General features: G+C 50.1%; 1 protein-coding gene across 2 annotated transcripts; it reads left to right on the top strand.

The window, feature by feature from the left end:
* Positions 1-132: 132 nt before the first annotated feature.
* Positions 133-20,088, top strand: AIFM2 (apoptosis inducing factor mitochondria associated 2). Of its 2 annotated transcripts, none has more exons than XM_066243515.1 (9): positions 133-2,456; positions 11,847-12,037; positions 12,400-12,515; positions 14,348-14,467; positions 15,223-15,315; positions 16,953-17,061; positions 18,045-18,197; positions 19,363-19,563; positions 19,771-20,088. In XM_066243515.1, the coding sequence occupies exons 2-9, from the start codon at positions 11,860-11,862 to the stop codon at positions 19,920-19,922; spliced, it is 1,122 nt and encodes a 373-aa protein (XP_066099612.1). In that variant the 5' UTR covers positions 133-2,456; positions 11,847-11,859; the 3' UTR covers positions 19,923-20,088. The 2 variants fall into 2 exon arrangements, with proteins under 2 accessions (XP_066099612.1, XP_066099611.1); XM_066243514.1 differs by having other exon boundaries at positions 133-2,593.
* Positions 20,089-20,276: the final 188 nt, after the last annotated feature.

Genomic DNA, 20,276 nt, shown 5'->3' with positions numbered 1-20,276 from the left:
TCAGTAAACATTAGCTCTTATTTTTTTAGACTACTGGTAGGATTGTTACATCAGAAATGTATCGTTCTGATTGCCAGGGCTGAGTGGAGGGGTGAATAGGGAGTGATGTCCTGGAGTTAGATAATGGTGATGGTTGCACAACTATCACATCAACTGAATTATACACTTTATAAGAGTGAGCTTTATGGTAAGCAAATATTTTTTTTAAAGATTTTATTTATTCATTTTAGAGAGGAGAGAGAAAAAGAGAAGGGGGGAGGAGCAGGAAGCATCAACTCCCACATGTACCTTGACCAGGAAAGCCCAAGTTTTCAAACCAGTGACCTCAGCGTTCCAGGTCGATGCTTTATCCATTGTGCCACCACAGGTCAGGCTGTGGTACGCAAATATTAGTGAACACCTAAGAACCAGGTGCTGGCAGCCCAAAGTCTAGCAGAGTGAGGTCTCTGCCCCAAATAATTGGTCAAGGGTGGTTGTTGCTCACTCCAGTGTCAGAGTTAAATATCTCCCCACCCTACTTTTTGGGGGGGGTTTCAGGTGGGAAAAAAAGAAACAAAAACTATTTGGAAGTTGCAAGGTCCAGGCCAAATGCAAGGCTTGTGCCTGAAGCATCATTATCCAACTCATGGCTCTCTGATGATTCCGTGTGAGACTGTTTAGGATGGGCAGGGCCCATGGGTTCTCTGCACCCACACTCTGGCATCATTGCTCTTCTATGTCCCCTGGGGCTGAGAGAAGGAGGTGGAGACTCCTACGCCTCTCACTGTGTTCCCTCCTTCAGCCTATGTTTATGGGGCAGAGTGCCAGCTAGGATAGGAGAAGAGGTAAGGATTGCAGAGATGTGGAAGATGGTGCCTGGGCTTTGGAGGCTAATAACAAGATTGTGGTACTCACAGGAGCACACCAGATTCTCTCCCAGCTTGAGCTGATCTTCAGGCATCCCCAAACTACAGCCCGCAGGCCGCATGCAGCCCCCTGAGGCCATTTATCCGGCCCCCACCGCACTTCCGTAAGGGCCACCTCTTTCATTGGTGGTCAGTGAGAGGAGCACTGTATGTGGCGGCCCTCCAACGGTCTGAGGAACAGTGAACTGGCCCTCTGTGTAAAAAGTTTGGGGACCCCTGTATGGAATTGATCACAACGCTCCCTGTGCCAGGGGTATTGTTTATAAGGTCTTTTACCACAGCTTTTGGAAGAGGTGCAGAAAGGGCCACTAGTATAAATATCTGTGAAAACTGGGGAGACAAAGAGCAGTAGTCAAAGAGCATTGGGGTGGAAGCTAGGAAGCTGCCACAGCACTGTGTAGCCTGGGGCAAGCTGGCCACTGTGCGCTCTGCTGCTGTGTGCCTGACACCGCACTGAAGCACTGACACATCTCACTGAATCTTTTTCAAATCTCTTAGGGTAGGTGCTATTATTGAATAGATGAAGATGTCTTATCTGTCACTAGGTTAGCTTGATCCTACTGCTACATTGTAGCTCAAATCTGCATTTCTTTACATATCCTTCTTAATCCAACTTCCTTTTCTGTTTGTTTCCTAGCTGGTTCCTCCAATTTTAGGCAGCCCTTCCACTCCCCCATCTTTTCACTCCTGAACAGAACTCAGACCTGTCACTCTTCTGCTTAAAATCCTGCAGTGGCAAATCCCACTGCCCTTGGGTGATAGGGCAGTCTTCACCAGGGCCTGCAGCCTGTGTCCCCTGCCCACGCTGGCCTCTGCGATGACCCTGCTCTCAGCTCACCCGAGCATGCTTGCTTCCTCTCAGCCCAGCACCTAACTCCTCATCCTTGGAGGGAGGCCTTGGCACCCTTCCTCTGCTCCCAGTTTTTCTTACTTTAATGAGTGTTACGTGTTTAATATATTGTCTTTCCCCAGACTATCACCTCACAAGACAGAAAGCAGAAACCAGGCCTGTTTTGTTCTCCATTGTATCTCACAGGGCCAGGAGTACAGAGGTGCTCTCCTGAGTTTGTGAGATTATTATTTACATGAGGAAAGGCAAGCGGTTGTTAAACCGCCCGAGGTGGCACGGCCATGCCCGGGAGCCCGTGCTCTGAAGTCCTGGCGGCTTCTGGCAGAAAGTCGGGCCAAACTTGGAACGGAGTCCAAGCGTGTCGCGCACGGCCAGGCAACAACAACGTTAAGGAGCGTCTGTTTCACAGCTGGGACCGTTACCACTCGCCAGAGCGCAGGCGGGGAACGCTTGCAGCAGTCGTACCGGGCAGGAGTGGGGGTGTAGCCAGAGGTGGCGCCGAGTCACACGGGCCAGAAGGGACCGCCCAGCTTCCGCTACCAGAGCATTCCGCTAGAGCCGCGCGGCGGTGGAGGAGTCCTGCGGTTCAAGTGTCGCACCGCTCCGGGCGTGCTCTCGGGGTCCCCTGAGCCCACAGAGCCCGCAGGCTCCCCAAACGGGGACGCGCCGGGTCCTGGAAAACTCAACGGACAGAATCGGAGGTTGGTGCGCAGGAGTCGTGCCCGTGGGAGGAGGGGACGGTGGTCCAGGACACAGACGCAACAGGGAGGTTTACTCCCGGCGAGATAAAGGCGACTCTCCCCGCCCGCTGCCCGCGATTACTGCTAAGTCTTCCCAGGTAAAACGGGCTCCCCCATTCACCTCCCACCCCTCATCTCCACCCCCCACCCCGCCGCTGGTTGGAAACTGGTGTCATAGGAAAAGAGGAAAGCTCCGTCTCTAGTAGGGAACTTCCCAGGTTACTCAGCGTCCCCAGGCTCTGGATTGCACCAGGAGGCCCACTTCGCCTCTTCACGAAGCCCCATGTTCCGCAGGGACAAAGGGCAGCCGGCCCTGGATGCACCGGGAGGGTGGGGAAGGGAGAGGCACTTGGGAGCCCACGATCTCACAGTAGGACGGGCACAGGGCAGAGGTCAGACATGCAATAGTTTGTGGAAGGGCTTCCAGACATCCCAGTTGTGTGTCCTGTGTTCAAAGTCCAGTTGTAAAACATGTAAATGTGTAAAATATAAAGGAGACCTGCTCAGATTCTTGTGTGTGTACTCGCCTATGCCCCGTGTGCAAGCCCCAGCTCTCAGACGCCACCCACCATCACCCCAGCACCTAGAAGAGGCCCCTTAAGGGCACTGTGTATAACCCCAAATCAGGAGAGTCTCCATTTCAAGGGGGGGACTACCGCCCTCTTGGGCCTGGCCTTGTTCAGGACTGCCCAGCGTTAAGTGGTAGAGCTTACCAGGGGTGGTGCACCCCAGGGCCAGACCAGCCTTAGGCTGGTGGTGAAATGAAAACGCCAGAATCCTGCACAGGCAGTGAGCAGACGTGGCATGTTATGGGAACCACAAAGTGACTGACTCTCAAAGAAGGTACCAGTGTTGTGGCCCAGGTTTTGGGTACAGGAGTATGTGTGACACTGGAATGAACCTGTCTTCCCAGAGCTGCCCTCTCCTGGGGCGTGAAAGGATAGCTCCTTTGTCAGACTGAGCCCTTTCAGAAATTGGTCTTCTTTTGGGTTATATTTAGCATAGTTTCCCTTGGGGAACTGGCCATGAAATGCCTACTCTCAACCTATCCCCTGGTGTCCAGTGAGTGAGGCAGAGAGCTTCCACCCCCGCTCCCCCCAGGTGGATAGGGGGACATTCGTGGTGCTTGGAGTCTCACTAGTGGCCCTCTCATTCAGGATGGCCACTGTGGAAACACAGATGTCGAAGTCTACCCTGGGTGTAACCAGTGAAGATTCAAAAAGCTGTGTATTTTATTAGTGATTTCTGTGAAGCAATCTTGGACTATGTCCTTGAATTGATGAGAGCCCACATGGCTCCTACTGTATGTCTTCTGAGGCATGAACTCTCTACAACTTTGGCATAAATGTAACGTCCTTGTTTTTCAGCAGATTCCTAAAAGTCTCTGTCTGTATTAGAGAATTCCCCTGGGGTCAGGCTGGGTGTCCTTGGTAGAGAAAACAGGATTTATGAGAAATTCCAGTGTGAACCAGATCTGTGTGTGTGTGTGTGTGTGTGTGCGCGCACACACACACACATGCTGGGGAGAAAGAGGGGCAGAGGTAAATTTCCTTAGGGGTTCCTGGGCATTTAGAATTTGTTCTCTTGGACCTTTTTTTATGCTAACCTTCCTGAATCTAAGCAGATTTAGTTGATTCCCTGTGCTCTCTCCCTTGGTTTGATATTCAGTTTAAAATCAGAGGGAGGGTTTGGTGGTTCTTCAAAAAGTTAAATCCAGAGTTACCATAGAATGCAACAATTCCACACCAATGGTATATACTCAAGAGAATTAAAAACATATGTTCACAGAAAAACTTGTGCATGAATGCATAGCAGCATTATTCACAATAGTCAAAAGGTAGAAACAACCCAAACGCACACCAGCTAACAAAAGGAGAAACAAAATGTGGTATCTTCGTACAGTGGCATATTAGTCACAAAAATGAATGAAATACTGATACATAATACAGATTGGATGAATCTTTTTTTATATTTTTATTCTGAGAGAGAGATGAAGAGAGAAAGACAGGCAGACAGGAAGGGAGAGAGATGAGAAGCATCAACTCATTGTTGCGGCACTTTTAGTTGTTTCTTGATTGCTTCTTATATGTGCCTTGACTGGGGGGCTCCAGCCAAGCCAGTGACCCCTTGATCAAGCCAGTGACCTTGGGCTCAAGCCAGTGACCTTGGACTCAAGCTAGCAACCTTGGGCTCAAGCCAGTGACCTTGGGCTCAAGCCAGTGAGCCTGCACTCAAGCCAGCAATCTCAGGGTCTATGCTTTATCCACTGCACCACCACTGGTCAGGCAGCTTGGATGAATCTTGAAAACACTATGCTAAGTGAAAGAAATCAGTTATATTAGATAAGGAATGGGAAAATATGTAGAGACAGGAGATTAATGGTTGCCAGGGGCTCTAGGGAAGATGGAATGGTGAATGATTGCTAATGAATGTAATTTTTCTTTCTTTAGTATGATGAAAATGTCCTGGTATTACATCGTGGTGATTGTTGAACAACTTTATGAGTATACTAGGGACCACTGAATTGTACATTTTTTTAAAAAATTTTTTTATTTTTCACAGAGAGAGAGAGTGAGTCAGAGAGAGGGATAGACAGGGACAGACAGACAGGAACGAAGAGAGATGAGAAGCATCAATCATTAGTTTTTCATTGCGTGTTGCAACACCTTAGTTGTTCATTGATTGCTTTCTCATATGTGCCTTGACCGTTGGCCTTCAGCAGACCGAGCAACCCCTTGCTGGAGCCAGCGACCTTGGGTTCAAGCTGGTGGGCTTTTTTTGCTCAAACCAGAAGAGCCTGCGCTCAAGCTGGCAACCTCGAGGTCTCGAACCTGGGTCCTCTGTATCCCAGTGCGACGCTCCATCCACTGCGCCACCGCCTGGTCAGGCTGAATTGTACATTTTAAAAGAGTGAATTTTATATGACTAATCTCTCTCTTTTTTTTAAGTGAGAGGAGGGGAGATAAAAAGACAAACTCCTGCACGTGCCCCAACTGGGATTCACTTGGCAACCCCTGTCTGTGGCCAATGCTCGAATCAACAAAGCTGTCCTCAGTGCCTGAGGCTGATGCTTGGACCAACTGAGCTATTCTCAGTGCCCAGGGCCAATGTTTAAACCAATTGAGTGACTGGTTGTGGGAAGGGAAGAGAGAGAAAAGGGAGAGAGGGAGGGAAAGAGAAGCAGATGGTTACTTTTCATGTATGCCCTAAACTGGGCATTGAACCCGGGATGTCTGCATGCCGGGCTGACACTCTATCCACTGAGCTAACCAGACAGGGCTATGACTAATATGTCAATGAAAAAGAATTAGATGGTAGGAGGTCTGTCTTGGTTTTTTTTTTTTTTAATTTTTTAAAATTTTTTTAATGTTTATTTATTTATTTTTTTACAGGGACAGAGAGAGAGTCAGAGAGAGGGATAGACAGGGACAGACAGACAGGAACGGAGAGAGATGAGAAGCATCAATCATTAGTTTTTCGTTGGGACTCCTTAGTTGTTCATTGATTGCTTTCTCATATGTGCCTTGGCCGTGGGCCTTCAGCAGACCGAGCAACCCTCTGCTTGAGCCAGTGACCTTGGGTCCAAGCTGGTGAGCCTTTTTTGGCTCAAGCCAGATGAGCCTGCGCTCAAGCTGGCAACCTTGGGGTCTCGAACCTGGGCCCTTCCACATCCCAGTTCGACGCTCTATTCACTGCGCCACCACCTGGTCAGGCTGTCCTGTTTTTAAAGCTTTATTATTTAAAGCTTTTTTATGTAAAAATGACACACTCATTTAAAGATATTTAAACAATACAAAAAATAAAAGCTCAAAGTAGAAAGTAAAAGCTAATTTTTGGACCACTATGAACATTTTGGTTTAGTACACAGGTCTGTCAGACTGAGGACTGAACTTGGGCCAGTTACTGATGTTCTTTCTAAAATGGGAGAAAAAACACCTATTCAATGCAGAGATATGAGTAAAAGTGCAATGAATGCTAGCTATTGTAGTCATTACATGTATGTATATATATGTAGCTAGGTACACATGTCTGATCACTCATAAGTGTGATTAGGCTTCTACATGCTGTTCTATTACCTGACTTATCCATGGGTAAACTTTCTTTTTTCAGGACTTTATTTTGTGGAGTAGTTTTAAGTTTACAGCAAAATTGAGGGGAAGGTATAGAGGTTTTTAAATATGGCCCCTGTTTTCACACATGCATAGCTTCCTCCATTATCAACATTCCTCACCAGAGTAGTACATTTGTTACAGTTGATAAACTTGCATTGACACAATCACCCAGAGACCATAATTTACATTAAGATTCACTCTTGGTCATGTACATTCTATGGGTGTGGATAAATCATGGATAAACTTTTTCTTATAAAAATTATCCACTCTAAAAATGAGTGACTGGCTCCGGAATATTCCATAGTATAGGTTCAAAACAGCGTTATCATGTAGTCTCCACTGATAGTGTCTCATTGACTGAAGCCAGTTGCCCATCACTACTGCTACGTTAGAACACATAATTCTTTTTTTTTTTATAAATTTTTATTAATGTTAATGGAATGACATTAATAATTCAGGGTACATATATTCAAAGAAAACATGTCTAGGTTATCTTGTCATTAAATTATGTTGCATACCCCTCACCCAGAGTCAGATTGTCCTCTGTCACCCTCTGTCTAGTTTTCTCTGTGCCCCTCCCCCTCCCCCTAACTCTCTCCCTCCCTCCCTCCTGCATCCTCCCTCCCCCCACCCCTGGTAACCACCACTCTCTTGTCCATGTCTCTTAGTCTCGTTTTTATGTTCCACCAATGTATGGAATCATGTAGTTCTTGTTTTTTTTCTGATTTACTTATTTCACTCTGTATAATGTTATCAAGATCCCACCATTTTGCTGTAAATGATCTGATGTCATCATTTCTTATGGCTGAGTAGTATTCCATAGTGTATATGTGCCACATCTTCTTTATCCAGTCTTCTATTGAAGGGCTTTTTGGTTGTTTCCATGTCTTGGCCACTGTGAACAGTGCTGCAATGAACATGGGGTTACATGTGTCTTTACGTATCAATGATTCTGAGGTTTTGGGGTATATACCCAGTAGAGGGATTGCTGGGTCATAAGGTAGTTCTATTTGCAGTTTTTTGAGGAACCACCATACTTTCCTCCATAATGGTTGTACTACTTTACATTCCCACCAACAAGAACACATAATTCAACATCATCAATTGCACATGTGCTTTTTGAGCACCTACAGGGTGTGTGACTGGGAAGCTGGTCTATGGCTTAAGCCTGTGGTTTAGGTATTTGGCATAGTGGTTCATGGCCTAGCAGGAGGCAGTCCAACTGTCCTCTGGGGCCAAGCAAGAATTGGCAGTGGTAGAGCCAAGGAAGAGTCCGTGTGTGCAAGAGTGTTGGGTAAGGGAGGCTGCTGAGCTGGAAGGGTGGAGTAGGCTGGAGAGCCGCCAGTGCACCGTTCCCCAAGTGGGAGCATCAGAGGTTAGTAGAGGAGAGAGAAGAGTAGATTCCAGGAAAGGCTTCAGGCAGATTGGGGTACAGAAGGACCTCCCCTTCTCTCACTCGGGTGTGCCTTCGGGCCCCAGACCCACCACTGGAACTCCAAAGAAGCCATTTGCCTTCACTGAGAGTGTGCCTGGTTGGGTAGGCCAGGGTTTGCCCTTTGGGGAAACAAGTTGATCCAGGGCCAACTCACTGCCCTTCAGGCCTGCTGGGGTTATAGGGCTTACTTTCTTTCCCAGCAAGGGGACCCTTTGAGGGGCCCAGGGCAGGCCTGGTAGTTAGAACTGGTGAGCATATGGGCCAGAACTCTGCCCTGGCATGACAAGCACCCTTTGTGTGCTGGCCCCTATCACCTGTCCTAATCAATCTACCTTGTTCCCTTTCTGCCACTGCACTTCTTGGCCCAGGCTGTGTCTCTGTGGAGAAGGTCCCTGGCCCCAGGTATTTCTTTTATTTTTTAATTTTTTAATTTTTTTTGTGTGTGTGACAGAGACAGAGAGAGAGGCACAGAGAGGGACAGACAGGAAGGGAGAGAGATGGGAAGCATCAATTCTTCGTTGCGGCACCTTAGTTGTTCATTGATTGCTTTCTCATATGTGCCTTGACTGGGGGGCTACAGCAGACCAAGTGACCCCTTGCTCAAGCCAGCGACCTTGGGCTCAAGCTGGTGAGCCTTGCTGAAGCCAGATGAACCCTGCACTTAAGCTTGTGACCTCAGGGTTTCGAACCTGGGTCTTCTGCGTCCCAGTCCGACGCTCTATATCCACTGCACCACCGCCTGGTCAGGCCCCAGGTATTTTCTAAGGGTCCTCCTTGGGCTTTCCTGGGTGGTCTAGTGTTACCTGCCCCACGGTGGACCCCTTCTGCCCAACAAACTATGTAGCCTCTCTTGGGCCCATGCCCAACCAGCTTGAAAGCAGAGATCTCTGGGTATTTCCTTGATCTCCTCGCTGGCTGCTGGACCCAAGGGCGGGTTGGCACAGAGGGAGCCATGCTGAAGGGGCAGATGGAATATACCCCTCCCACAGCCTGCTTCTTTGCCTGCTGTAGTCCCAGGCTCTGCTCAGCTCCTGGTGTTTACTCCTGACCTCTGGTTGGGTCCTGGGCCGTCTTAGCTTTTGGTTCCTGGGAGACATTCTCCTTCTGGCCCAGTTGGCAGATTCAGCCTAATGAACACTCAGGGGGCTGGCTCTGGACAACCTTTCTGAGGGCTGGAGCAATGAAGGGACACTACCTGCTGGGGACTTGTCCTGGTCCCAGCCCTGCTGAAGGCTGTTGCCTCATCTGTAATGGATAGAATGTACAAGTTTCAATGAGTTGGGGACCAGTTAGCCAGTGAGAAACAAGATCAAATCCCCTCCAGTCTTCTCTGCCCAGATCTACCCTCCTCACCTGGTTCTCCCTTCCCTTCTGGGTTCTCCTTCCCCTAGGGGAGAAGTTAGGCAGTAGGCATTAGAATGCCAATGAGAACAGTGTCTGGAGGTCCAATTATAAGCTGCCCCCATAAGTGAGGGAAGATCTGACCACCATGTGATGGAAAACTATGTGTGCAAGGACATCTTAGGGTGTCCCCTCCATTGCAGGGGGTAAATGGAGGCCCGGTTAGCCACATAGATGATGCAGGATAGAGTGGTGGTCTTCAGCTGCTTGTGGTGCTGCCTGAGATGGCCCCAAGGGGGCTGGAACACACTTTCCATTAAGCTTTTGGGCAGCTTGCTGTCTGTCCCTCAAGGTTGATCTGAGTCCAGTTCCTCCTTCCTTGCCACCCCCATGCCTTGCCATCCCCCACTGTGAACCTCCCTTTCTGAAGCCCACAGCCAATGTTGGGCCTCTCTTGCTGCTTTCTGTGCAGTTTGAGCTTTGCTTCTTTCTTTAGTGTCTCTCCTTGGCAGCCTGGTTTATTATTGCCTCTCCTTAGAGCTTGGCACAGGCAAAGAGGAAGTTTGATGGCCTGTCGCCTCTAACCAGCATCTCCCAGACCCCTCACTGCCCTCAGGATGTCAGCTGCAATCAGTTGCATCTCAGAGAGCTGGGCTCCCTCACTGGAGAGCCCTGAGGTTCTGTGCCATGAGCACCCTTCTTTGGTGTTAAGTTGGGCTAGGACAAGGCCTCTGACTGCAGCCCTAGGCCAGTCCTTCAGCTATCAAAAGGGACAGGCTCTGGGATGTGCCAGGTGACCCAGGCCCTGTGAAGGATGAGCCTGGCAGATAGCTTCTCAGACTGGCTGGGGGAGCCCGGGCAAGCTTTGCCTCCTTTCTTTTCTTCTGTGCTCCGCAGTCCAGCACCTAGTGATCCAGCCCAACACTGTCCTCTGCCTCAGGTGTCCTCCAGTGTCCATCTGGGCCAAGGGTGTTTGGATTTTAGCTTCTCAGGAACTCAGTCAAGGTTTGTTCAGATTGCTGGGAAACAGTCAGGCTGCACCAGTCCATGTGTGAGTGTGAGCCTGGGGCACACTTGGCCTGCGGTCCTGGCCCTCCACCCTGGCTCCCCTGTCCCTGGCATCAAGTAGGACCTTCCCCCTCCACTCCCCACGCCAAGCCTGTGTGATCAGTCCTTCTCTCCACCATCTTGCTGGCAGGCATTCCCTCTTGGTCTTTAACCAGCGCTGTTTCTTCTTACCGCAGACATTTCTTCTTGCCCCATGTCTCCTGGGGGATGTTGCTGGCAGTCCCAGTGCACCTCCATTATCCCAGGAATGCTCAGGGGAATGGTCTGCCCAATTTCAGACCTCTCCTCCCCACCCCACTGTCATGGCCTTGGTCACACTGCATCCTGTTTTGCAGGTTGATTGTCATAACCCGTCAGTTGGTTTCCTTAGACCTGGGGCTGAAGCTGGTGGCCTGTGCATGGCAGTCTGGTTGCAGTGTTTGCCTAATGTAGAGTTTAAAGAACTTTGTTTGTCCTGACCAGGCGGTGGCGCAGTGGATAGAGCGTCAGACTGGGATGCTGAGGACCCAGGTTCGAGACCCCGAGGTCGCCAGCTTGAACGCGGGCTCATCTGGTTTGAGCAAAGCCCACCAGCTTGAACTCAAGGTCGCTGGCTCCAGCAAGGGGTTACTCAGTCTGCTGAAGGCCCACGGTCAAGGCACATATGAGAAAGCAATCAATGAACAACTAAGGTGTTGCAACACACAATGAAAAACTAATGATCGATGCTTCTCATCTCTCTCTGTTCCTGTCTGTCTGTCCCTATCAATCCCTCTCTCTGACTCACTCTCTGTCTCTGTAAAAAATAAAAATAAAAAAAAAGAAAAAAAAAAGAAAAAAAGAACTTTGTTGGGCTCCTTTGATAGGGCCTGTGCGTGCAGCTCCCCGCAGGGGTGTCCACATTTCTGTTCCTGTGCCTGCCCAGCCCCTCCCCCATCTCCTCATCATCCACCTGTCTCTCGGAGTTTGTAAGACCCTCTTTTGCAAGGGCAGGGACCGTGTCTGTCTGTCTCTGACCACGGGACCCACTGCACAGGGCACATCAAAGAGCCGGTGCTCAATTAAGTTATGTTGATGAGTGAGCAAATATATTGAGTGGGAAAAAAGTGCAGAACAGTTTAATGTGTGCAAAAATAGTTATAATTATAGGTGCACAGATTATCTCTGGAAGATTCATATAAACTTGGTAACTAACAGTGGAAGCCTTGAACTGGGTGGTTGGGTGATGGATGGAGTTAGGATACCCATGTTGCTTTGGAATTCAGATCTTACAATTAAAATCTTAATAGATGATTACATAAAATAAAAAAGATCAAGTCTTGGTATTTGAGGCCTTCCTTGCTGTGGGCTCACCTCTGCTCTCCCAGCCTTGAGCCCCCCTAAACTTTGATGTGGTCTCCTCTTCTATCTTGACAGTGCCGGCTTCGAGATGGGCTCCCAGGTCTCAGTGGACCTGAGAAGCATGCGTGTGGTGATCGTGGGCGGGGGCTTTGGCGGGATTGCGGCTGCCAGCCAGTTGCAGGCCCTGAACATCCCCTTCGTGCTGGTGGACATGAAGGACTCCTTTCACCACAACGTGGCAGCCCTGCGGGCCTCTGTGGAGAGTGGTAACAGATCCTTTCTGAGGCTTTCTTGGTGGGAGTTGTCTTGTCATGCTGTGGGTCTGGGGGTGGTTTTCTCAGCTTAGGCAAGAGGCCTAAATTCTACCTCTAGACAAATTCTGGAGACTCTTATGGTCACTGACCTAAGCAGTTGCCATATCAAGGCCCCAGAAGTCAGAGCTTGAGCTTCCCTGAGGACTTGAGGCTCAGGCTGGCATCTTAGGGGGGTGGGTACTCCGGGTATGCCACTGGTTGGCTGTTTGGCCCAGGGCACCCCTGTTGGTGTGCGCTCAGGAAAGGTTCTAAGTTATTCTGGCCTCCTGTGGGCAACCCAGTTTTACATGTGACTTCCTGTGTCCACTCCCCAGGCTTTGCCAAGAAGACATTCATTTCCTACTCGACGAGCTTCAAGGAAAGCTTCCGGCAGGGCGTGGTGGTTGGGATCGATCTCACGAATCAGAGGGTGCTGCTGGAGGATGGCACGGTGAGCAGGGCCAACCTACCGGTTAGTCGGCCTCGGGGGCCCCTGGAGGACAGGCTGCGGTGGGGGGAGACCTGGGCAGGGCTGCTGGGTGGAGAGAGCCCTGTGGCCCCCAACTTCTGCCTGCTGCTGGGCAGATAGCAGCTTCCTCGTAAGCCAAGGCCTGACTGCGGCAGACACAGGAGAGTAGTGGCTGACACTCCTTGAGCCTTTCCTGTGTGCAGCACTGTCTTAAGCCTTATGTAATCTCATTTAGCGCCCACCATGACTCTGTGAGGGTGGGAGTGTAACCTCATTTTACTGAGAGGATAAGTGGCTTGCCCAGGGTCCTCCAGCTGGGAAGAGACTCAGCCGGGATGCGAACTCAGGCATTTTCAGCCCAGAGCCCATCCTCTGAAAGCCAGTGCCCTGGACCAGCCCCAGGCCTGGCCAGCTGAGGGGGCCCTGCATGGCCACAGAATCAAAGGGTTGGCACACATAGGACCCAGTCCCTAGATCGGGAAGTCATGGGGGGAGAGATTTTCTTCATCCTCTGCTCTCCTCTGCCCTGATATGTAGCACAGCCCTGGGGTGTAGCTGCAGTGATGTGAGCCCCCTCCGTGAGCTGCCACTAGCCTGCTCGCCACACTGAGGGTCATCCAGCCTGGCCCTCTAACCAGAGCTAAGGGGGGAGCCCTGACTGAGTAGATCAGTTGGTTAGAGCATTGTCCCTGATATGCTAAGGTTGCAGGTTCGATCCCTGGTCAGTACCCATATAAGAGTCAACCAATGAATGTATAAATAAGTGAAACAGCAAATCGATGTTTCGGTCTCTCTCTCTCTTTTCCTCTCTCATTCTAAAATCAATCAATAAATAAAAATTAAAAAAGAAGCTAAGGGGGGATTGGAAAGGGGACATAATTTCTGTTCTCAGTGAGTATGTGATTTAATGTAAATCAATATTCCTTGAATTAATTTTAGGGCTGAGGAATCTTGGTTGGAAAGATTACTGAGTCTCCTTGTTCTGTGATTTTGGATTTCTTTTTTTTTAAATTTAATTTTTTAATTTTTAGAGTGAGAGGAAGGATGAGAGAGAAAGACAGAAACATCAATCTTTTTTGTGATTTCAGATTTTAAAATAATTTTATTTATTAATTTTTAGAGTGAGAGGAAGGGTGAAAGAGAGAGAAATATGGAAACATCAATCTGCTCCTGTATGTGCCCTGACTGGGGATCGAACTGGCAACCTCTGTGCATTGGCACAATGCTCTAACTAAGTGAGCTAACCTGTCCAGTCAGTTCTGTGATTTCCGGGCAGACTTTTGGAGCCCTGGAAGGGTCCATGAGGCATCTTAGGCCTCCAGGGATAAGTGGGGCTGAGTGGGACACAGACCTCCTGGCCCTCCTCCCATCAGAGCAGCACTGGCTTTGTCAACTTTATGTATTTAGGCTCCAACAGGAACTACCTCCCTCTCCCCTTTCTGTTTTTGTGGGTGCAGGGGTAACTTCTGAAATGCATAGGAAATTCTAAATGATGTCCACATTAGAAGCTAGAATCCTACTTTTTCCCCATAAGTAGTTTCCTATTTCCTGCTTACCTGCCTCCACTGTGGGGAGCTCACCCCTCTCATTTCCATGGTGGGTGCCTGTGGCCGGAGGTAAAATCTGCTTTCTTGGGAATTTCTGCATTCCAGTGCCACCTAGTGGTCTAACCATGTGATAGTTTTGCTCCCCTTTAAGGAGGGCTGCCGAGACTGCCCAGGGAGGCTTCACCACCAGGGGCTCCTTGCCCGTGGGCCTGGGGCTGGATGGAGACCCCAGGCCTGCTCTCACCTTTCTTTTCCTGCCCCTCACAGGCACTACCCTTCTCACATCTTATCCTGGCCACGGGCAGCACCGGGCTCTTCCCTGGCAAGTTCAGCCAGGTTTCCAGCCAGCAGGATGCCATCCAGGCCTATGAGAACATGGTGAAGCAGGTGAGCTACCCCCTGACCAAGGGCAGGGCAGCAAGGACAGCCAGGATGGCCCCCAGAAGAGAGAAATGGCTATGGGGACAGTAAGGGCTCAGCAGGGAGACTCTGGGAGGTGTTCGGGTCTGGGACTATGGCTGTAAAGATGGAGGGTTATTAGAAAGAGACCCTTGGGAGACCTTTGACTTTGTCATCAACATCTGAACATGAGCACCCAGACCTGCTCATGTAGCAATTGATGAGTCCCCAGCTTCTCTTCCTTGGGGCTCCTGGTGGCACAAGGCCTTGTGATTCATAGAGCAGGGTTGGATCCATGACCTCAGTCCGCTTTCACAGCAATCCTGGGAGGCGGGCGGGACGGGTCTGTCACCATTGAACTGATGAGGTGTGGACACCCAGAGAGGGATCTGAAGGTGAGTGCTGCTACACGACTAAGCCAGGGCTTTCCCTCTCTGCAGAGCTTCTAAGAAGCTGGGAGAATGGGTGTTCGTGAGGTTAGGAGCCCAGATTTGAACTCAGACAGACCTGAGCCATGGTCACCTGAAAGGTGGGCAGGAGGGATACCTGCCTTTTGGGGCTGTAGTGAGGATCAAATGGGGAAATGCAGGATGACCCCCAGCAAGTGCCAGGCCCCAAGGAAGCACATTTGGACCCTGAATTTGGAAGGAGTTCTCTATTCTTTTTGGCAATGACTCGCCCCCTGCTGACCCACGAGGCAGGGTGAGATTGAAAATGTGTTTTCATATTTGCTTCTGCTCCAGGTCCAGCGCTCACAGTCCATCGTGGTGGTGGGTGGAGGCTCTGCTGGTGTGGAGATGGCAGCTGAGATTAAAACAGAATACCCCGAGAAAGAGGTGGGAAAGCAGCATTGGTTTTGAGCTCTCAGTGGTCTAAGGAAAATCAGGAATATGCTCAAGGCCTGGGAGGTGCAGCTTTCTTAATATAAAGTAGGAGCCTGTGTTTCCCATCTCCTGCTCTCTGCACTGAGGGATCCCCTAAGCAGTGATTTTTAACCTTTTTACACTTGGGACTGGTGAAAATAGAATTATTTTGGGGACTGCAAAGGCAGAAATCACCCGAGCTTCAGTGAATTTGAGTAAGATCATTGGTTCTATAATCTTCATGCAACATCAGGGTGGTGAACTCTTTCATGGACTGGCACAAAATTTCTAGCAGATCAGTCCACAGACCGGCAGTTAAAAGACACTGCCCTGAAGTCCCTTTCTGCTGGGAGTTTTTCTGGAGAGTCAGGGTGTATCCCAGTTCAGTAGGAGTCCCGCCTTCTAGTCCAACTGGGAGGATCAAGCCCAGGGGAGACACCGTACAAAGTATTAACTCTGGCGTTCCCATCAGTGTCCCGGCTTTATGATCTAAACGTAGACTTTGAATGACTCTTCTTGCTGACAAGTAGCTTAGTCAAAGGCGCCCTTAGATACTGTTTTGTTTGGGGCAGGTAGTGGCTTTTTTGGTCTGTAAGAAACTAAAGCCCTTGACCTGGACAGCCACATGGAGGAGCCTGCAGTTTGGCCCACGGGAGGGTGGCCCCGTTCCCTTTTAATGAAGGAGGGATAGGGAGCCTGCCTGGCATCCTGGAGAGGAAAAAACACCCTGGCACGCTGGGGAGGCTCAGCTGAGGGCTGAGAGCTGATCGGTAATTATGGAGGCAGGAGTACTTCACAGCTGCTGCCAGATCAGCTTCTGTGGCTGGTTCCTCATCTCTAGGGAAAGGCAGGTTGGTTTTGAAAAGTGAGATCAATACAGACTAATTTAATTATATGGTGGTTCTCTGACAAATTGTAGGAAATTATTATGAGTAATTGATGTAAAAGTTCATTAATTTTGATTTATGGGGTAAAGACCAGTCTGAAGTAGGAAGTAGCTCAGTGTAACTTCCTTATGTTTATAACCAGTAGACAAACAAGAGCCACCCTGCAGAGCTGAGTGTTTTATACACGTTCTTTTTCATCATTACAAAATTTCTGTGAGTGGGACTCTGACCCTCACTGTCTTGTCAGGCAGTGTCCAAGTGAGTGTCCGAGATGCGATTTCACCTCAGGCAGTTTGATTTCAAAGTCAATGGTAGCTTTGCACACCATTCCAGGTGGCCTCCCACTTTACTGTGCTGACCTGGACAGCAAGTAGACATGCCTGGAAGTGCCCATTTTATGTACCAGCTTTAATGTAAATATCAGCCTGGTTTAGCTAGAATGCCAGTGACTTATAACCATAGTGCCCAAGGATGCTTGGAAATGATTTCCATGTGGTGCTAGGTGTGGGTTGTGGGGTCCTAGACTAGGACACGTGGGCTCCGGCCTAGTCTGCCGTTCACTGGTTCCAGTGCGGGGAAAATGACTTCACTTGGGCCTCGGTTCCTAAGCCTGTAAACTGGGGGTATGGGAGGAGGTGGGGAGACAGACTGATGTGTTTATAAACTTTTTTTGAGCAGGAGACTCAGTGGCTCCTTCTCTGTCCTCTGGTCATTTGTCCCCAGGTCACTCTTATTCACTCCCAAGTGGCCCTGGCCGACAAGGAGCTCTTGCCCTGTGTCCGGCAGGAAGCGAAGGAGATCCTGCTCCGGAAAGGCGTGCGGCTGCTGCTGAGTGCGTGCAAGTCCTCCGCCGGCCTGCCCTCCCCCTGGCCTAGCGGACTGGGCTCAGAGGCTTGGTCCCTGCTCCCAGCTTGAGGGGGCCATGCTCTCTCTGTGTCCTGGGGTTGAGCATCAGAGACCATTTGAGCCCTGTGGTCCATCTGGAGGTTGTATCTGCCCCCGGGCAGGGCAGAGGCCCTCGTATTTATGGGATTTCCATGTCACAGAGAGGCAGCAGTGTCCTGGCTATGGCTTTGGACAAAGTGCAGATGGTACCTATTGTTGAATGATTTAACATATCATCTAGGATTTGACCTGAATTATGATGTCTCTATGGTAAAGTGAATAGTTTTTTTTTGGCTTGTATTTTGAGGGTGGTGAGAAGTCTGGTGTTTGTCCAGAGCAGGAGGGAAGAGAACCAAGCATGCTGGAGAGTGGGGCTCTAGCCCCAGTGCTGTCCCACACATTTCAAGGGGCTCAGCCTCTCTGTATTTTCAGGAAGGGGTGAGGCCTCTGCTCTATGAAACCCATCCTGGCCCTTGGTCTTCCTGTAGCTGGCTCTGCAGTACTGTGATCGCCTCTATTTTTAGGCAGTGAGGAGAGTAGGCTGGCAGCTTGACTTCTCTTCGTTCACCTCTGTCAGTGTGTCTGGAGGCTTGTCCTGCCTGGTCGGGTTGCTGTAGCTGACGGGGAACATGCCGGAGGTCCTCCTCAAGTGGCTTTTCCCAGAACTTCTTGGGAAACAGCCTCAAATTGCTTCCTGGAACTGTCCCCCCACTGGATCCCTTGGGGCCCAGATTGTGCTTTTTGGGGCAGCAGATGGACTGGGAGAGGGGCAGGGAGGGGAGGGGGTAGTGTAGTCGTTGTCTGGGGGGGCTGCAGCGTCCACGCCTTCCCTAGGCCTTCACGGGTCCTCAGTCTTCCCCGGTTCAGCCTTGGCCTGGGCCCCAGCCTGTCTCCACTCTGCCAGCCTCCTGGTCACACCTTCCTTGACAGGCGAGCGGGTGAACAACCTGGAGGAACTGCCTTTCAACGAGTACCAAGAGAGCATCAGTGTGCGGACGGACAAAGGCACAGAGGTGGCCACCAACCTGGTGATTGTCTGCAACGGTATCAAGGTCAACAGCTTTGCCTACCACAGTGCTTTTGGTAAGCAGGAGGCTGAGCCATTGTCCGTTACCCTGGTTGCCTCCTCACTGTCCAGCCATCCAAGAAGGCCGGCCCCTCAGGCCTTCTCCCCAGGAATCGGCACCCCCTTAACTTCCCCCTTCATCCCAGAAGCTTGTCTCTTTTGAATGGTGACACCAGACTTTAGATTGAAGTTCAGATTCACTCTTGCTGTCTTTTCCTCAGCTGTGACGATGATGACTTAGCTCAAGATGTCCAAAGTGACCAGAATCTTCCAAAATTGGGGGCTGCCCCCTAGTGGTGAGAGATGAGAATGGGTTTCATCCATTTCCTATTCCTTTCCTAGGATGACCTACGCAGAGGAAATTCTGGGGTCAGGTCTTTCTCTATTCACAGGTGTGCTGCTTTCCCCAAACCCTGATCCAGATGTTTGGCCACTTGAACTTGGAACAACCCTTTGGGAAGTGGGGGCAATATTGTGGCTTCACATTCTTAAAGCTCTATCTTGAATAATCTAGTTAACCAGAAGGTAGAGCAGGAGGACTGATGGCCTCCATGTGTGAGCTGGAGACTCAGTGGCTCCTTCTCAAGCTCTATGGTTGTGGTGTCCCCAGGTTCCCATCACTTATTCCTAAGGGCCATTCCTGTACAAGGAGCTCCTATTTTGTGCCCTGCGCTTATCCAAAACCAGAGGAAGGAAGTTAGTCCATGCTAGCATGGGTTGGAATGGACAGAGATCCCAAAGTTTAACACCTAACTGTCCTAATGTTATACTTCAAAGGTAAACTCTTTAAGTCCCTTAAAATGAAAAGTTCTATCATTTATTAAAGTCCTTCATTTATTTAAAAGATCTAACCCACGTTCAAAAGAAAATTCAAGACTTGGCCAAGTCGTAAACTTAAGCACTCTAAATTAATCATGGTAGCTTACAGAGTTATGCCCGTTACATGAAATGATACCTGCTGTCTTTCTGACCAGTTTCCATCTGCGATAGCAACCTTGCCTTTGGAGGAGGAGTTCTGAGGTGGGGACTTCAGGCAGAAACACATTAGGGGGAAGCTTGCCTCTGGAGGGTGTGCATTTGGGGGGGGGCTTGGCCAGCACCAGAGCTCCTCTTCACTGTGTTCAGGAGGCCCCGTAACGTGGCAGCTTAGAGTCTCGGTGTCTTGTCGGTTTTGCCTGGCAGAGAGTCAGCTGGCCAGCAGCGGTGCCCTGAGGGTGAACGAGTGCCTCCAGGTGGAGGGCTGCACCCACGTCTATGCCATTGGCGACTGTGCTGATGTGAATGAGCCCAAGATGGCCTATCATGCTGGCCTCCATGCCAACATCGCCGTGGCCAACATTGTCAACTCCATGAAACAGAGGCCCCTGAAGGCCTATACACCAGGTAAGGGGGCCCTGTGTGCTTCACAGTTTTAAGAGAGTTGGGGTTAGACATGGTGAAACCTTTGCGATCACTGACCACTAGCACAGACTTTCAAAGATGGTAACAAAAGTGTCTTCTGGAGTGCTTGAGTAATGAGAATAACTAAATCTGGGAATTGCAGGCCCACAGAGGATGAGCAGGATTGTAGTTTGTGCCTCTGCTCCACAGGGGCGCTGACCTTTCTCCTGGCCATGGGGAGGAATGACGGCGTGGGCCAGATCAGCGGCTTCTATGTGGGGCGCTTCATGGTCCGGCTGGCCAAGAGCCGGGACCTGTTCATCTCCACCAGCTGGAAAACCATGCGGCAGTCTCCACCATGATGAGGAGGCTGGGCGGGACGAGATACCACCATCGCCACTGAAGGGATTGCTTGACAAGTGGTACCCGCCTGACAGGTGTCAAAGGGCACTCTTTCTAGAGTAAGATGCCAGTGATGCACTCACCAGAAATATCTTACAGAAAACCAAAAACGAAGAGGGAGACAGACATTAAAAAGACTCCCTGGCCCCCGAGGATTCTTTCTGGGTTTGGAAAGATCTGCTTGCCATGTGCCGGCTGAGTGTTCCACTTGGTCCTGGAAGGGCAAAGCCAGCTCTCTGCCACAGGCTCCTCGTGGCTGTGTGTGCATGTGCACGTGGCGTGTGGCGTGCAGAGCTCTCAGGATAGGGGAGAGA

The sequence above is a fragment of the Saccopteryx bilineata genome, chromosome 9 (genome assembly GCF_036850765.1).
Source record: "Saccopteryx bilineata isolate mSacBil1 chromosome 9, mSacBil1_pri_phased_curated, whole genome shotgun sequence".
Lineage (NCBI taxonomy): Eukaryota > Metazoa > Chordata > Mammalia > Chiroptera > Emballonuridae > Saccopteryx > Saccopteryx bilineata.
This window is presented reverse-complemented; position numbering and strand designations above follow the sequence as displayed.